Source organism: Pteropus vampyrus, unplaced genomic scaffold (assembly GCF_000151845.1).
Source record: "Pteropus vampyrus isolate Shadow unplaced genomic scaffold, Pvam_2.0 Scaffold154, whole genome shotgun sequence".
NCBI classification, from domain to species: Eukaryota; Metazoa; Chordata; class Mammalia; order Chiroptera; family Pteropodidae; genus Pteropus; species Pteropus vampyrus.
Window position 1 is genome coordinate 1,107,501 of NW_011888935.1, and position 3,238 is coordinate 1,110,738.

The window sequence follows — 3,238 nt, forward strand, 5'->3', positions numbered from 1 at the left end:
GTCTGAGGGATATTTGGCATTTTTATCTTGTCAGAAAAATAATCTTGTGGTACCTTATAGTCCTATTTTCTAGGCTGCTTTGGAAGTCATCATTTAACTAATTTTCAAACATTTTAAAAACTCTGTTTTGTAAAGTTAAGTTATTTGACTTCACACATTGTGCACGTTACACTTGAAGCTGTCGGGTTTGGAGGCCTCCATCTCTGCTTTTAGTGCTTCAGATAGTGAATATTTGGGTCGTCTTGGGTGGGTCTCATTCGCTCCAGCAACAAGTATTGATTTGCTGAGTGCCTGCTGTGCCGCTCAGTCTGCAGTCAGCATGAATTTCTGAAAGTTAACTACAGAATTCTTGGTTCTTCAAAGGAAGATAGTTCTTTAAGAAACAAGAATTCTGACGGAAAGGAGCCAAAAGTGTTTGAGGAACAGCATCGACCCACAGACACCTGTGTTTTAAGGAGTTTTTTACACATACACATGACAAAGTATAAAGAATATTTAAATATTTCTCTGAAATCAAGACTCTAAATGCAACCCCAAATGTATTTACATTCCACATTTAGGTAGTGGGGCTGGTATCTTCCTTTAGGATTAGGCATCACTTTTAAGTTTAATATTTTATCAAGGAAATGTATAGTTGCCGTTAGACTAACGGTGGATGCTCTGGTCTCACCACGTCACTTTCTCAGAGATCCCAAAAGGACCTGTGTTTCTTAAAAAAAAAAAAAAAAAGAAAGAAAAAGAAAAAGGAGAAACTAATTTTGATTCTTGAAGAACTGCTATTGTATATGATTTATGAGACTGTTACATTTAAGAGTTTAGAATGTAGAATGTAATTTTTTACTGGTTGGTAATTTTTCAATGTCAGCTTATTTTTGTTTTCTCAACGTCTTTTTCTAGCGTTCACTTCCTGCATCATTGAATAGAAACTAACAGAAATGAACCGAATGCTCATGCTAAGTTAAATATTTAATTGTTAATTCTCTCATCAATAAACTCATCTTCCTTTTTTTTTCTTTCTGTTTATCTTAGGACCTGGGGATACCGAAAGTGGGTCATGTGAAGCGAATTCTCCAGGGAATTAAAGAGCTGGGCAGGAGCCTTCCCCAGCCCGAGGTGTCGCCGTACCGGTGCTGTCCCTCGGAAGGGCAGTGATTGCCATTTAATACAGAGTTCTTGGAAGCAGTTGGCTGTCCCCGTAGTTTTCTGCCCAGAGAAGGAAGCACCGCCGAAGCATCTCTACGGCTCGATATTTCGCCGTGGGTGAAAATTTTGATTTGAGGTATTAGAAAATATTTTTGTGCCAAAAAATACATTCCACAAAGCCATTTTCTTATTGTGCAAACCTAACACGTTCAAATATGCTCACATTAGTAGGAAGAATTGAAGAATTTGAGACAATCTCGTCGCCTAAAAGGTGGAATCACACAGTGTTTACTTTCCGTAAACCGGGTCAGATGGAATGTTCTTACTGTGCAACCGCATAACAGACTCAGATTTAAGTGAAGTTGTGTTTTGAATGTCAGATCGGCAGCACCTCTGATTCCTAGCACTCGGTGGTCAAAGAGTAAGGTCGAATACTATGAATGAAGGCGAATCTTAATGCACGATGTTCCCGCTTGAATTCTTTCCTTTTCTTGCATGTCACATCTAACCTTGGACCAGTTTTACTGTCAGTTTCAATGCAATTAATTTATTACTACCTAAGTACCTTTTTGTTAGCTAAAGGCACTTTTCTGTTCTTTGATGTGGACTTTTGCAAAAATATTCTATATCTAAGAATTTGCGAACATGCATCTGTGCCATGATCAACAAACGATATACATCTCATGCAAGCCAGTTTTATGTCAGCCAATGATAAACAGTAGTAGGTATGCACATTAAGAAAATTTTCTGGATGTTTTCACAAAATTTCACATTGTCTAAGACTTATGCTTTCTAAACCAAAATTCCCACGTTTTGTTCTTATTTTTTCATTTCAATGTCATAATTATTTAATACTCTGTTTGCATTTATAATACTGTAGACTGTTGACAGCCAGGAATTTCTCCAAAGTCTCACTTGGGATCTGTGTCCCGATTGGCCACCCAGACTCGCCCACTAGCTAAAGTCACTCCTGACACAAACTTCCCAACAAGAGAAATCTAAATTTGTTCTTAAGGGCTTTACATTATTATTATTATCTCACTTAATCCTTCTATCAGGTAGATATTATTTTCCTTTTTCTAAACCACTTGGCTTTAGCGTAGCTCGTTAGTAGTCAACATTACAATTATCAAATCTTTGAAAGCCAAAGGCATACATATCTAAAAGTCATAAAAGTACCTTTAAATAAGCTTTCTTTAGGTATTCTATACCAAAAAAGTTAATTATACTATTTAAAAATCTTCTATATAAGAGAAGTAAACAAGGTCCTGACCCAGTGGTGACAGTTTTCATAAAGCGGCCTTTAGCTAGGTGCTCAACAGATAAAAATACACACACATCTATACCTACACAGATATATGTGTGAATACACACATATGCATTTATATGTATATTCGCATGTACATATATAATCATGAAATATACTCTCATTGACATTTTCTAGGCAGTTATTTGCTGAATGCTTAAAGAGAACCATTGATGGGAACACATTTAAAATGAACTACTGTCAGACATATCATTTGATCATATCAAAGGAATTTAAATATTTGACACTTTATTTTTATTTATAACTTTAGTATTTAACTACTAGTAAAATCACAAAATTCGGATACCTTAAAAATAAATGAACCTGATGGATTCCTGACCGGGTATGTCTGACGATATATTTTACCTGTCTTAAGTTGTGAATAAATGGAAAATTTTCAAAGGGAATTCTATCAAGTAACTTAATAGAGTAAAAAAAAAAAAAACTCACTAATAATTTTAATGTTATCCACACCTGTGAGTTCAAGGGTCTTCTGTTTCTGTCCCTTTTCTAGTCCCCACCCTGCAAGGTGTCCTGCTCTTGCAGGCACTTCCCTGGGAAATCAATACGGTAGATGCCAGCTTCTCAGAACCCTGCTGAAATCATAGATCTTTGTCCAGCTTTACTGAAAAAGGAGAGCTGAGGGCGAGGAGGCAGGGACTCTAGAAAAGAATGAAGTGATATAAAGGTCGTTATTGGTTTCCACTCCCCCACATCACCCCTTTGCCAACAGAAACGATTCTCAAGCTATTACCTTTGCAGAATTTAAGAGGAAGATGTAAATGATTG

The 3,238-nt window shown here is 36.5% G+C and overlaps 1 protein-coding gene across 5 annotated transcripts in view; it reads left to right on the top strand.

Moving 5' to 3' along the window:
* DGKH (diacylglycerol kinase eta) overlaps positions 1–2,965 on the top strand; it is a 173,262-nt gene extending 170,297 nt beyond the window's left edge. For all 5 annotated transcript variants that reach the window (XM_011369749.2, XM_023536372.1, XM_011369748.2 and 2 more), the window contains one exon: positions 1,030–2,965. In XM_011369749.2, coding sequence (XP_011368051.2) covers positions 1,030–1,152 — 123 coding nt within the window. In that variant the 3' untranslated portion in view covers positions 1,153–2,965. The remainder of the gene's footprint in view (positions 1–1,029) is intronic.
* Positions 2,966–3,238: the final 273 nt, after the last annotated feature.